The 12,173-nt window shown below is 41.4% G+C and overlaps 1 protein-coding gene across 3 annotated transcripts in view; it reads right to left on the reverse strand.

Annotated features, from left to right (window-relative positions):
• The window catches only part of NET1 (neuroepithelial cell transforming 1), a 59,773-nt gene extending 47,860 nt beyond the window's left edge, over positions 1–11,913 (reverse strand). For all 3 annotated transcript variants that reach the window (XM_032623655.1, XM_032623657.1, XM_032623656.1), the window contains exon 1: positions 11,657–11,913. In XM_032623655.1, the coding sequence (XP_032479546.1) occupies positions 11,657–11,784 (128 nt within the window). In that variant the 5' untranslated portion in view covers positions 11,785–11,913. The remainder of the gene's footprint in view (positions 1–11,656) is intronic.
• Between the last annotated feature and the right edge of the window lie 260 nt (positions 11,914–12,173).

Here is a 12,173-nt window from a genome sequence, read left to right on the forward strand (position 1 = left end):
AATAAAGAATACATGGATATAGTATTATAGTATACATAGATAATATCTATAATATTATAAGCAAATGCCAAAAGATTACAGGGAAAACAGGACCTTCATACCTTATGAGTCCACAGAGCACACTTTTTAAAAACACTCCTCTAGGGCTTCCCTGGTGGCGCAGTGGTTTAGAGTCTGCCTGCCGATGCAGGGGACACGGGTTCGTGCCCCGGTCCGGGAAGATCCCACATGCCGCGGAGCGGCTAGGCCCGTAAGCCATGGCCGCTGGGCCTGCGCGTCCAGAGCCTGTGCTCCGCAACAGGAGAGGCCACACAGTGAGAGGCCCGCGTACCGCAAAAAAAAAAACAACACTCCTCTAGGTAAGTGCTATCATATACCAGTTAAAAAGAGACCCAGTAGGGACTGGGTTGAGAAGCAACAATTATGATTTCTCAGATTATCTTTAATACAAATATTCATTACAAAGTAGTAATCATAGTGGCACTTAAAACAGTCAATAAACACTTCCTTTTGGGTATAAGACAAGTATTAAGGAGAACACAAAACCAAAGCTATTCATTTCTTTATTCCCTAGAATTGTCCATACTGACCTCAGAATGAATCTGATGTTTGAAAGCTGGAAAGAATTAGCTGTTCGGAATTTTAAACAGGTCAACAAACTGGAAAAATATTTCCAATTGGATGGCAAGATTCTTTCCAGCACCAGTTGTAATCAGCTTTACAGTAATGCTATTTTTTCCTATTTCAATAACAAGTACCTATTTATTTTGAAAACTCATGTAAAACAGGAACCCAAAAAACAAATTGTGCCCTGAAAGCATGTGAGTCAGTGCCGGCTTTCAAAAATCTTGGAAAGATATATAATCATTTTTTCACAGGGGTCAGACTCAAAATGTAATACAGCTATTTTAAATCCTTGTGGGAAAAATTTTTGATTTCATAAAACATTAAAAATGGCCTTTCTAGAAGATACCCAGTACAGTCCATTTAAAAGGGAGCTCAAAGGCTGAAATAAGAAGTGACAGTTCTTCATCTTTTCAAGAATTTTTGTCCAATCCCCTTTTCTCATATATCCAAATAATTATAACATTTAAAGCATAAAATAAACTAATACCTAAAGGAACTAGCTTGGTATATTAATTGTGTTTCCTACTAACCCCACCATTGTGATTATTCCTTGGCCTCTAACACTTTTCCTTTTGTATCACTTGGTGTGTTTTCAAACTATTATTTTTACAATAAACTAAATTTAGTCTAAACAAAGCGTAATTAAAATGGCAAAGTTGATGTTCAAAAGAAAATCATCCTGTTATTTCATTCTTAAACCGAATTGTATTTTCAGAGATTATGACTTGTGTCACTGTCCTCCTCTATCATGGCAGGTAATTAAGAGCTGAATTGGATTTATAATGGCAGATTTATAAAAGGCAACATTTTCATAAAGTGTACCAGACAATATAAGTGACTATTCTAATTAAAAAGGAAAATAAACCACAAAAATATAAAGATACTGGCTTATAATAAGATAGGTATTTAAGGTTTTACAATGAAAATAACCAAAATGAGTTAGCAAAGTAATGTTTTTTAAAAAGCAAGCTAAATAGAAGGGCTAATGATAGGAGTATAGCAGAGTAGGTCATTGAAATTAGCAAAAAAGAAGACTTGAGGGATAGGGGCATTTGAAATATGACAAAGTATAATTGAAAAGTTTTTGGGATGCCTCCAGATCTGTTAAGAAAAATTACTTCCTATGTGAAAACAACACAGTATTACTGACATGCAGCTGTTGGGTGCCACTCAAACACATTTCTCAGCCTGATTACAAACAACTATACGTAACTCACAGATAGCTAAATTAAAAATGTAACCTGTAAATGCCAAAGGTACCATGAATGTATCAATCTTATAGAATGAATGGTGTAAACTATTCTTTATAGATAACATTTGCTGGTATTTGGGGTGCTGAACTACTCAGTGTCTCAAGTGCTTTGCAAATTAGACAAACAATGACAAAATTCACTTATTTGGGTTTAATATCTGAGGAAGCAGACATCTCCTACTGCTTTGACTGCTTAGCATCTTAAGGGATTGTCTCCTCTCCACTTCGGAAAGAGCCTGGTGCAGCTGATAATCATGTAGACTATCTCCTCTACCACACTGGGGTTTTCTCACCTGTATCTGAAAGCCCCAAGTAACAGATAAATCTTGGAACATCTCTAGTCCAGAACACAGCTGAGCATCTAGAAACCAGCATGCACACACACATTCCAGACATCACAACATCCTACACTAATACTCAAGACTATCATTCAATGCCTTTGCGTTACAAATTTCTAATATACTTATCAGGTTGCCTTGCCCACAGCATCAGATTCAGGAGACAGAGTACAGGGGATAATGCCAGCAGCAAGTAATAGTGAGGGAAGAGAAAAATATCTAAAAGCTACTTCATTAAAAATCTAGTAGCCTTTGGAAAACAGTTTGGCAATTCCTTAAAAGGTTAAACATAAGCTTACCATATGACTCAGCAATTCCAGTTCTAGGAATCTACCCAAGAGAAATGAAAACATATGTCCACACAAAGACTTGTATGTAAATGTTCACAGCAGCATTATCCATAATAGCGAAAACTGGAAACAATTCAAATCTCCAGCAACTGGTAAATGGAGTAACAAAATGTGGATATTCATTTCATATAATGGAATACTATTTAGCAGTAAAATGGAATGAAATACTGATACATGTCATAATATGGACAAACTGCAAAACATGCAAATGCAAAAGATTATATATTGTATAATTCTATTTATATGAGATGTCCAGAAATAGACATTTATAGACATGGAAAGCAGATTAGTGGCTGCCTAGGTCTGGGGGTAGGAGCAAGGACAAACTGCAAACAAACTTGAGGGAGTATTTGGGATGATGAATGTTCTAACAGTGAACTGTGTCTATAAATTTACTAATAATCACTGAATTGCACACTTACAATGGGTGAATGTTATGACATGCAAATTATATCTCAATAAAACTGTTAAAAAGTACCGTCATTTCAATGTGGGAGGAAACAGCCTTAGGAGCTAGGTGGGGGCATCCTTTTATTTTCAGCAGCTATTAATATAAATAGTAATAATAATGACAATTCGGGATTATCAAGGATTGGCTCAATTTGTGTTTATATGCCCTAATTTAGTTTTTTAAATGTTTTGAAAAATAGTCCATCCAAGAAGTTAAATTCCCTTAAAGGCAACAGGAATCCTCAGCTCTAAGTTAACAGAACAGCTAGCTTGGCTTAAGAATATACCTTTAACCCTGGATGTCCATTCTACAAATTCATCAGTTTCACTAGGAAAACAAAAGTCAAAGATCTAGCATTGTGCTGTTACCAACTATACTGTACCACCTCTACAAAAACTGACAACAGAGGTAATTGCTAAACATTCCTTGATAGAGGGTAAGTAAGTTATAGCTCTAGTGCTTCCTGCAGAAAACAAAAATAATGACACTTAAGATTTCTGGAGTATTTGCTGTGTCTAGGTACTATTCTAATGTTTTACTTGAATTACCTACCATAATTTTCACAACCTTATGAGACAGATACTATATGAAGTGAGATTTAAAGAGATTAATCACAGCCTTATGAGATAGATACTAATAATGAGCTAGACACTATGAAGTGAGACTTAAAAGAGATTAAGTCCTCAAGAGCAAGAGTTTGAACCCAAGGAGCCTGACTGTAAAGCCTAAACTCTTTAAACACTAATGTTTTATTTGGCTGTGGGTCACAGTCTCAAAGAGTGTACATTCCCAGAGAAAATAATTAGCTGAGTCAAAGCTGGGGCTAGAACAAACAATGTTAGGAAAACTGGGCCAGAAAAGCAAGCCGCCTTCTGAGCTATGGGCTGCGTGGTGGGGCCCAGGGCTGCCTGAGGACAAGACCCTGGCCTATTACTACCCAGAACAAAAAGAGAGGGACGGTGGCGCAGGGGTTAAGACTCCACGCTCCCAATGCAGGGGGCCTGGGTTAGATCCCTGGTCAGGGAACTAGATCCCACATGAATGCCACAACCAAGGAGCCCACCTACCGCAACAAAGACCCTGTGCTAATTAATTAATTAAATGAAATAAAATAATAAATAAATAAAATTTTTAAAAAACAAAAAAAATCAAAGAGAGGGACGGAAGAGGAAAAAGGAGCGAGAGGCCTGCCACATAAGAGGCAGCTGCACAGAAAGCTTACACCCCAGTGGATTCCAGATGTCTCCACTATTTTCTCCCTAATTATCTTGCCCCTGCCATATCCTATAGTAGTCATCACACACATTATGTTCAAAAAAATTTATCTACACGCAAATGTGTGTACACATGTACGTGTATACACACACACACACACACACACACACGCTGCCTAGTTTCACTATGAATTCCTGACCACAAATTTCAAGTGATCCTCAGTTCTGCTCAGCAACGCTATTAGATTTCCCTTGTCATTTCCTCGCCTACCCTCTGAAATAACTATTTCAAACCTTTCTCTTTACTCTTCCAATACTCCTTCCCCATCCCCACCTCCCTAACAGCTTTGACTCTGCACCTTATTATATTATATCCCACATATTTACACTGTCCAGTCTAACAACCATGGACCTTTTCTTCTCTCTTGTTATAGTGGATAAGCTCTATTATTTAAGGCCAAGCCTTCCACTTGTACACTGGGTCATATCCTTGGTTCTCTACTCTTAAAAGCAGTCAGAGACAAAGAATAAGAATTAGATATTAAATATAAATGAATTAAGTGTAACGATACAAATTCCAGGAGAATATCCCTTCTGAATAAGGGAAAATGGCCAGTGTAATAAGGTTGTCTTGAGGAAAAGCAATCGTGTGATCAATCAGGTTGTGAACCAAATTAGCTTTGCAGAGAACAATATTTTTACTTGACAGAATGACTAACAGATAAACTGTCATTTGGACTTGAGTATTTTGCGGACATTTATCTATAATGAAGTATTGCTGCTGCCAATGATAAAAATTTGAGCTTTCAAATGAAAATTAGAATTTTTTGAAAACTGTACCCATCACTATGAGCATGGCATCCTCCCAATACTTAAAAGCTTTCACATGAGATTGGTGGTACTATTAATAATTGTGATTTTCTGATAGCATGTAACGGTATGTATCAACCTTTAGAAGATATGCTTAACTCCCTGTGCCAATATTTTCCAAATGACAAATGCATAATGTCACAAAATCAAGGATGGGTAAAATAGATCTATTCAAAGTTTTAACAGACCAATGGATTTTAATGTAACATAGAATGAAAAGTTCATTGCTATGGTTTCAGATTCTAAATTCCAGCCACCTGTTAAGAAACTACCACTTGTCAAGCTCTGGTATATTATCAAAGAATATCCTCAATTATCTGAAAAGCCTATTAAAGTACCCATGCCTTACTGAACTGAAAATCTATGTCAGGGCAGATTTTCTTTATCTACTAATATACTTCATTCTTTATATACTTCAACTTTATACATTGCAACACATTATATACAAGGCGATATAAGAATCCAGCCCTCCTCTGTTAAGCTAGATTATCAGTGATGTCAAACTTATAGAACTGCTACCCTAGAGAAAACCTGCACAGATACACAGAGGAATGTACCAAAAACAACAACAAAAAAGAAACTAAAAACCAAATATACTGTATACAATATACCAAATAAACTCCATCTGAATTATGAAAAGAGATTTTAAAAACTATTATAGCTAATGATATTTCATTGTATAAAAGTATAATGTATTTAATTTTCTCATTTTTTCTAAACTTATTATAAAAATGTGTTGTGATATACTTCCTTGTACATACATCTACATATGCTATGCAACTGCTTTTTTAAGATAAATCCCTCTAATTGCTTGGTTTAAATATACACCTTATTAAAATGTTGTTTTATCTACCAGATTTCGCACCAATATACATGCAGTGAGAGTACCAGAAGGAAAGGAGAGAAAGGAGCAGAAAAAAATATCTGAAGAAATAATGGAGCAGCAGAGCGGTGACAGGAGGAGGCAGAGGAGGGAGACCTCTAGGGAGGGTCTGCCCGGCAGCGTCCCCCTCGCCACAATGCCCGAGCTGCCGCCATGGCTGCCGCTGGAGGAGCAGAACATGGCTCTACATTCAATATTTTGCAATAAACAATAATGGAAAAGAATATATATGTATAACTGAATCACTTTGCTGTACACCAGAAACTAACACAACCTGTAAATCAACTATACTTCAATTAAAAAAAAAAAAAGACAACCCACAGAATAGGAGAACATATCTACCTGCAAACAATGTATCTGGTAAGGGACGTGTATCCAGAGTAAAGAGTTCTTATATCTTAATAATAAAAAATATAAATAACCCAATTTTAAAAATGGGCAAAGGATGGCTCACTAAAATTGGCCACATGATTCTATTCATGTGAAATGTCCAGCAGAGGGAAATTCATAGAGACAGAAAGTAGATTAGAGGTTGGGATAAAGCAAGAAAGGAGTGTTGGGGAGGGGGATGAATAACTAAAGGGTATGGGTTTTCATTCTGAGGTGAAGAAAATGTTCTAAAATTGCCTGGTGATGGTTGCACACGTCTGTGAATCTATAGGACAACAATGAATTATACACCTCAAATGGGTGAAACTATAGTATGTGAACAATGTTTTTTAAAAAGGTGATTTCCTTTTCCTGTATGTGTTTTTTTTTTTGTTTTTTTTTTTTTGCGGTACGCGGGCCTCTCACTGTTGTGGCCTCTCCCGTTGCGGAGCACAGGCTCCAGACGCTCAGCGGCCATGGCTCACGGGCCCGGCCGCTCCATGGCATGTGGGATCTTCCCAGGCTGGGGCACGAACCTGTGTCCCCTGCATGGGCAGGTGGACTCTCAACCACTGCGTCACCAGGGATGCCCATCCTGTATGTTTTTTGTCTTTCAAATCAGTGTATACTGAGTTTGTCTAGAAAAAGTTATAACATTTACATTGTCATATACATCAATCTTTTTCATTATGATTTCTGGATCTGATGTTATGCTTAAACAGTTGTCTTGCCCCACTATTAATTGACACTATCTTGTCAAACTTCACATGTTCTTGTAGATGATCTTACATCCTCTCCCTCCAAGGTTCTTCTAACTTCATTACTCTCCTCATGCTGCCTTTGCCTCCACCCTTTTCTCAGCTGACACCATTTCCAACCTCACACAAAAAATAGAACCCTGGTGGGAAAGCCCTCAAATTCCTGCTTACAACATACCCCATCCCCCAAACTTACCTAGCTCTTAGCCAGGCTAGATTCTCTACCCGTAATTTGGATTCCATCCTTTTCTGCCTTGCTGGTCACTTGTTTCATCATCTTTTCTCTCTTGTCTCTTCAACCTCTCCCTGTACTTGCTTATTCCCCACCGCCCCCACCCCATATCAAGTTTACCCCTTCTTAAGATTCTACCCCACAAGCTTGCGTTGCCTCCATTCTTCTTTCTTGCTCTCCAGTTGCAGCGAGAGTTCTTCAAAGTGGAACCCACACTTAGCGTGTCAAGTCCTCCTATCTCATTGCCAGCCATCAGATTCAAACACTCATCTAGGCTACTGCAGATAGAGTTCCCACCAATTCATCATCTTCACTTGGGGATTTTTAACTTGGTATCCATAGTTGGGCTGCAAGGGTCCACAAATCTGAAATTTTATGTATATGAGCACTTTTTAGGGAATAGTTTTCCTAAGATTTACTGTCATGGCATACAAGGTCCCTTCATGATGCGACTCTTACTTCTTCAGTATAATCTCTCATCACTACCTCCTCTGGGTCTGAGTCCTCTCCCCTACACAACTAGTGTCAAGCCACAGTGAACTAGTTATGATACCTAGAACTCATCATGTTCATTTGCTTAAGGGCCTTTTAACATTTAACATCCTTCACCCGTATGATGTCACCCATTTACACCTACGGTCTAAACCGGTCCTCCAAGACTCAGGGCTTACTACAAGGAATCATTTCCTGTCCTCTCCAGTCAGGGTAAGTTCTCCTTTTATTTGCATCTATGGCATCATATATATACAGCTATAGTAACTGTTGTCATACACTATTATAATTATTAACTTTCTTCCCTATATCATTATAAGTTCTTCCAGAATAAGGACAGTTTTTTCCATCTCCATACTCCTAGTGTCTAACGCTCACATATTTCCGGAACAAATCACACCGCATTCTCTTCTCAACCCACTACAAACATTCTAAATTCAATATTTTAACTGTTTCATGGAAACTATCCGAGGTCAATATGCTCTTCTCATTAGCAGATTTAATGGTCTTTTCATTCCTTATCTAACTAAACTTTCCAGTCCTTCCTTATAAGTCACATTTGACATAGTTTCCCATGTCCTTTCTCAAAATCCTTTCTTACATTTGGCGTCCTGGATCCTGAGCTCACTTGGCTCTTTCTTACCTCACCAGCTGTTCCTCTGAGCATCCTCATTACCCCGACCTTTAAATGTGGGGAGTGCCTCAGGGTTAAGTCCCCAATCTCTTCATTTTTAAAAAATAAATTTATTTATTTATTTATTTTTGGCTGTGTTGGGTCTTTGTTGCTGCGCACAGGCTTTCTCTAGTTGCGGTGAGCGGGGGCTGCTCTTCGTTGTGGTGCACGAGCTTCTCATTGCGGTGGCTTCTCTTGTTGCAGAGCACGGGCTCTAGGCGTGCGGGCTTCAGTAGTTGTGGCACGCTGGCTCTAGAGCGCAGGCTTAGTAATTGTGGTGCACGGACTTAGTTGCTCCGCGGCATGTGGGATCTTCCTGGACCAGGGCTTGAACCCGTGTCCCCTGCACTGGCAGGTGGATTCTTAACCACTGTGCCACCAGGGAAGCCCCCCAATCTCTTCTTTACTCAGACTCACTATCTAGATGACTTCGCAATGCTGTGATTTCAAGTCTGCTTGCTGACAACCTCCCGATTTATACCTGGTTACACAGATGCATTCACTTTATGAAATTTCACTGAGCCAAGAACACTTATGATTCATGCCCTCTTTCATTCGACTGTTACACTTCAATAAAGCATTTTTTTTTAAAAAGAGAAAAAAGCAGAAAAAGAGAAAAGAAAAAAGAAAAAAGAAACTGGTGTGATGAACTCCTTAATAAGAGTCTTATAACATATCCCAAGGCAAACTCCCCAGGTCTTTCCTTTGTAGGAACATGGAAACCCATTCTTCTGGTGCTCAGACCAAAAACCTTGGAATCATTCTTCATTCCTCTATTTCTCTTAACTCCACATTTAATCCATCTGCAAATCCCGTCAGCTCTACTTTCAAAACACATCCCAAATATGAATATTTTCCACCACATCTACCACTCGGATGTTTCAATTGCAATGGCCTCTTAGTTGGTCTCTCGGATTCTATCCTTGCCACGTAACAAAGTGATCCTTTTAAAAGACAGATCACATAATTTCCTACTGCTTCCCAACCACGGATTCAAATTTAAAGTCCTTTTGGCAGCCAACCATATACTACCCGATCTGGCCCCAGCCATCTCTCCGACCTCATCATCTACCTTTCTGCCCTTTGTTTCACTCCACTCTAGTGACCCTGGCTTCTCTGCAGTCCTTGAACATACCATATAGATTCTACTTGCACTTACTGCCTTTCTCCCCAAATATTCACATGGCTTTGTTCCTTAATTTCTTCAGATCTCTGCTTAAACATCATCGCTATCATCAGAGAGGCTTTTCCTTGTGATGTTTTAAAAACAGCAACATGACCCTCTCCTTATCTCTATCCCCCTTAGTATGCCTCTTCACAGCAATGACCACCTGATATTTTATTATTTATTTCATTATTGTCTTTCCTCCCCAAGCAGACTTTAAGCTTCAGGAGAGCAGGGAGTTCATCTGTTCACCAGAATTCCCAGTATCTACAACAATGTCTGGCGCTAGGCAGGTGCAATGAATTTAACACTGCCCCACTTGATGTTTTTGAAATTCTATGTTCATTTTCCCTTAACTAGGCTTTCCCGATTCTCCTATTTCTCAGTCTCAGAGATGATGACATCTCTCTCTCTGCTCTTTCACTTCTTCTTAAACTAGGCTGTAATCAGTATAAAAGTTTCAGGCAAGGGTTATTGTAAACTTCAAAATAAAAATCAGTATCTAATGAAAGATACTGTTCTCTCTGCATGATAACTTACAATGAGTTTATAAATGCCTTATCCATGAAAGTAAGGTGTTTTCCTTTCTCTCAAAAAGGGATTGGCGGACCTCCCTGGTGGTGCAGTGGCTAAGAATCTGCCTGCCAGTGCAGGGGACACAGGTTCGATCCCTGGTCCGGGAAGATCCCACATGCCGCGGAGCAACTAAGCCTGTGTGCCACAACTACTGAGCCTGTGCTCTAGACCCTCTGAGCCACAACTACTGAGCCCATGCACTGCAACTAGGGAAGGCTACGCGCTCTAGGGCCCATGCTCCGCAAGAAGAGAAGCCACCGCAGTGAGAGGTCCGTGCACCTCAATGAAGAGTAACCCCTGCTCGCTGCAACTAGAGAAAGCCTGCACGCAGCAACCAAGACCCAGTGCAGCCAAAAATAAATTAATTAAATAAATTTTTTAAAAAAAGGGATTGGCACATGCAGGCATGACTGGAATGTAAATTATGTAAGGAACTGTAGTTTATCTCAAGTAATAATGTGAAGTGGACCACAGTGCTTCTGAAAAGATGGAGCAGAGGTGGAATTATAGATAAAAATCAACAAAGAACAGTTAACATTTGTTGAGAGCTCTCTGTGTACAGGGTTACACACATGACCTCACTGAATTTCACAACTTACAGGAAGTGGGTACTATTATAATCCCAGTTGACAGATGAGGACACAACTTCAGGGATGTAAGGTCCAACCGCCAGTCAGTGGAAACCCACCCCCTGCAAAATCGTGAGGGGAAAGCCACGCCTTTAGCACTTTTTCACCCTCTCCTCTTGCAGACACAGCCTCTGAAACCCTCGGCTAGTGTCCTTCCTTTGTAGATACACGGGACAGAATGTGAAATGTGTCAACAGCTAAAAATTCGTCGACCATCCTCTTTGCTCTCTTTACCCAGGAGGTTGGGGCCGTGAGCTGCGCTGAGCACCGACTTGGCCAAGGTTCCAAAGGAGGGACTCTGACCTCGGCAAAACTTTTCATATTAATGCTCGTTTTTAGGCTAAAAGTTTGCTGTCTGGTAGAAGTCCTCTGGCTCCAGGGACGATTCCCGTCCCCCGACCCAGCAGTTCCCCGTGGGCATTTAGGAACCTTCCCGATTCCGGCCCGAAACCTGATGGATGTTTAGAGGATCTCCAAGGCCCCCTGAGGGAGGTGGGGGAGGAGTTTGGAGGGAGGGGGAAGGGGAGAGGTAGGAAGGAGTGGGAAAAGGAAATAAAGGACGAGGGAGAAGATGATAGGAGGATGAGAGGAGGGGGAAGAGAAGGAGGAAGGAAAAGAAGGGGGAGGAGAAAAAAAGGTGGGGAGAAGAGGGAGGGGGGAGAAGGGGGAGGAGAGTAGGCAGCCCGGCCCTCCCCTGCCCCTCCCCTCCTCCCACCCCCTCCCCAACCTCGGACCCAACGCTAGGGGTCCCCAGGCGCCGCCGCCCCCAGCGCTCACCTGCCATCTGGCCCCGGCCCGGGGGTGTCGGCCGAAGGCTCTGCGGCGCCGCCCGCGCTGAGTCCCGAGGCCCGGCGGCTTCGCCTCCGCGGCCGGCTCTGCTCCTTGGCCGCCAGCTCGGGCTCCATGGCGTGAAGGGGGCGGCGCGGTGGCCGGGTGCCCGGGAGGCCCGCTGGGAGCCGCACGGCGCCTGGCCGCTTCGGCCCGGAGAAGAGTTCCTGTCAGGAGGGCGCCGCCACCGCCGCCGCCGCCATCGCCATCTTCCGGGGTTTGAAAATGGCGGCCGCGCGGCGACCAGCCAATCAGGGGACGGCGTGCGGTTGCTAGGAAACGTGGAGTCCCGCCCCTCTCCTCCTACCTCCAGGCGCTTAACTTCATAGAAGCTAGAAGGGGAGGGTAGCCGAGGGGGTCACCCTGTTGAAAACGTGTAACCTGGGATTTAGTTCTGACTCCATTCCTAAATCCCCAAGACCCGATTAGTAGTTCACAGTTCATTAGGACTTTCACCACAAGCCAA

Source organism: Phocoena sinus, chromosome 2 (assembly GCF_008692025.1).
Source record: "Phocoena sinus isolate mPhoSin1 chromosome 2, mPhoSin1.pri, whole genome shotgun sequence".
Classification (NCBI taxonomy): Eukaryota; Metazoa; Chordata; class Mammalia; order Artiodactyla; family Phocoenidae; genus Phocoena; species Phocoena sinus.